The 2,657-nt window shown below is 39.9% G+C and overlaps 2 protein-coding genes across 3 annotated transcripts in view; both read right to left on the reverse strand.

Annotated features, from left to right (window-relative positions):
- Nucleotides 1-246: 246 nt before the first annotated feature.
- LOC103385660 (interferon alpha-inducible protein 27-like protein 2) lies at nucleotides 247-1,240 on the reverse strand. Its single transcript, XM_008319648.3, has 4 exons — nucleotides 1,092-1,240; nucleotides 978-1,001; nucleotides 708-878; nucleotides 247-609 (listed from the first exon to the last, which is right to left on the reverse strand). Exons 1-4 carry the CDS (start codon nucleotides 1,099-1,101, stop codon nucleotides 521-523), a joined length of 294 nt encoding a protein of 97 aa, XP_008317870.1. The 5' UTR covers nucleotides 1,102-1,240; the 3' UTR covers nucleotides 247-520.
- A 581-nt stretch (nucleotides 1,241-1,821) lies between these two features.
- Nucleotides 1,822-2,657, reverse strand: part of LOC103385454 (interferon alpha-inducible protein 27-like protein 2) — a 2,718-nt gene continuing 1,882 nt past the window's right edge. Inside the window, exons 3-4 of one of the 2 annotated variants that reach the window (XM_008319389.3) lie at nucleotides 2,150-2,311; nucleotides 1,822-2,072 (exon numbers count right to left, since the gene is read on the reverse strand). In XM_008319389.3, coding sequence (XP_008317611.1) covers nucleotides 1,987-2,072; nucleotides 2,150-2,311 — 248 coding nt within the window. In that variant the 3' untranslated portion in view covers nucleotides 1,822-1,986. The remainder of the gene's footprint in view (nucleotides 2,073-2,149; nucleotides 2,312-2,657) is intronic. The other variant, XM_008319532.3, reaches the window with a different exon arrangement.

Below are 2,657 nucleotides of genomic sequence, written 5' to 3' on the forward strand. Positions count from 1 at the left end.
TTTTTTTTTATAAAATTTCAAATTTGGTCAGAAGGTAAGATGACAAATTTTGTGAACATTTTTGTAAAATTATTTTTAAAAATGTTTTATTTTCCTGCATGTTTCTCATAAAATTAGAGCATTTAGAAAACATTTTTAGAAATTGTTTTCTATAAAGTTTTCTGTCAAAATGTGAATGTTTCGTGTCATTTTTGTTTAAAAACTAAACAATTTTGATAAAAAAAAATTGAAAATATTTTCATAAAATAAAATAAAGACAAAACAGATTCTCCTTTAATTCACCCTAATATGATGGACAATCACATGTTCTGCCTGGTTTATATTAGTGTCTATAATGAAGACAACATCAGTTTCATGAACTCAGTTATTTTAAACACAGAGATGACGTGTTTCACAAAAATTCCTAAAAAAAAATGTTGTTACATACTCGTCAACCCAATCAGTTCTCAGCCCCTGTTTCATTTTCATGAAAAATTCAATAATTCCTCTTGTTTGTTTTTCATTTCATGGAGAAAAACCTTTAGTTTCCACCTTCTGAGGACAACCATCCCATTAAAGCACCAGCACCGGCTACAGCTGCAGAGGTGGTCGCTGAGACTCCGGCGGCACCTGTGGTCACACCAATAACCCTCTCAGTGTAAACAAAAGAACGCTGTGACACAGAACACGCAGCCCTGTGGTTGGAAGTGTCTGATTTTGTTCCTTACCGACTGACTGCAGGACGGCCACTGTACTCCCTGCTACCACGCCACCTCCGTTGGCCAACGCTGCTACCGACATCAATTTTGCACCGACAGATCCGGCTGCGACTCCAGCTGCGGTGAAACCTGCGGCTGACAGGACGACTGGTGCTGCAGCCAACGCACCCGCTGCACAAGCTGGACACGTGCAAATACTTTAGTGTCATTTGAAAAAGAAACTAAACACAACAAAAACACAAACGCACATATAAAAACATAGACTTTTTTTTATCGTACCTGCTCCGACGATTGTTCCCGTCACTGAAACACAAAGAACACATCGAATGTCAGGTGAACTGGCTTCATGTAAAAAGACAGAATTATGGATTTAAAATGGAGAGCGGCTCTCACCAGGATCCATGTTTTCCTTCTGCTCTGTCTGGTCTGTTGTCGGTGTTGGTCTCGGCTGTGGAGCTGCTTTGTGGTGCACTGAGGTTCTGCTGCTTATGAAGGCTCGGAAGTTGTTTGTCCAGGTTGTTTTTTTGTTTGTTTTGTTTTTTTGTATCAGCAGGGTTTGTTTTGTTTGTTTGTTTTTTTGTATCAGCAGGTTATGTTTGTCGAGAAATGAAACTGTCAGAGTTCCAACTCTGTTCACTGTTAAAGTGTCAGAACAGGTTTAAGGTTTTCTATTCATTCGAAACCTGAGATTGTGCTTGAACATAATTTTAAGTTAATGTGTATTAAAGTTTTGTGTTTTTTGTTTTGTTTTGTGTTTTTTGTTTTGGTTTGGTTTTTTTTTTAAATTTTTGCTGCTTTACTTGGTCATATTTAGGTTCTTTCATTTAACAAAAACAAACAAAAACAAAAACTTGACTCTCTATTATTGACCCGTTTTAAGTCGTGTCTACTTTGTCTGTGGCTGGTCCAACTCTGCCCCCTAGAGGCACTTTTGGGAAAAAATCCCAAAAGGGGTAATTTTTTAGAGGTGTTAGCTGTTTCAATGTTTTAGTAATTCTTTTTCATTCTTTTGTGTATCATCGCACCCCTAATATATATATGTGTATATACATATATATACACATATATTTGTGCCTCGTGTCTAGGTTTCTGGTTTTCAGAGTGAAGACGACGTCAGTTCATGTTCATGTTCATGATTTTTAATGCATTTATTTTAAAGTGGGAGAACACAGAGTTGATGATGTGTTTCACAAAAATATCCTGTATTTTTGTTACACACACATCCGTCCAATCAGGGCTCTCTCCAGAAGAAATGCAGTTCTTCTCTTTTGTTGTTGTTCATTTCTTCTTAGATCAGCAGGCCAAGGGCTGTGCCCACGGCTCCCCCAGCGCCCGCCACTCCTGCGGTGGCAGCTGTGCCCAGGCCGCCCATTCCTGAGAGACACAGGTCACATGATAAGAGTCTGACTGAGAAAACAGCTACAATCGCCAGAGAGAACTCCCAACTTTACCGAGTGACGTCAGCACAGACACTGCACTTCCAGAGACTATTCCGCCCCCACTGGCGATGGCAGCAGATGACATCCAGGCTGCAGCGTAGGAGCCGGCGGTGACTCCAATTGTACCGAACCCTATGGCTCCCAGAACAAATGGGGCTGCGACCACAGCGCCACCTAAATGCAGACGAGGAAAGAAATTCAGACAGACTGTCTCACCTAACGAGTGATCGTCTCCGTGTAAAGTCGACAAGTCTGGGGAGTTTAAACGTCCCGTGAGAACAGACCGTCACGGATTCAGAATACAGAGCGTCAACATCGATGGTGTCTCGTCAATTCGTTTGAAATGTATTTATATATTTACTTCAGGGATGTCCGATAATATCGGACCCGAGAAGCACAGAGTGCAGCAACGAGCCAGTATGATGAAATTGTTTGAAAATGGAAGCAGCAAAAAAAAAAAAAAAAAAAAAAAAAAAAAACAAAAAAAAACTAAAAAAAAAAATTGACTGTATTTGAAAGG

The sequence above is a fragment of the Cynoglossus semilaevis genome, chromosome 1, assembly GCF_000523025.1.
Source record: "Cynoglossus semilaevis isolate Cse_v1.0 chromosome 1, Cse_v1.0, whole genome shotgun sequence".
Classification (NCBI taxonomy): Eukaryota; Metazoa; Chordata; class Actinopteri; order Pleuronectiformes; family Cynoglossidae; genus Cynoglossus; species Cynoglossus semilaevis.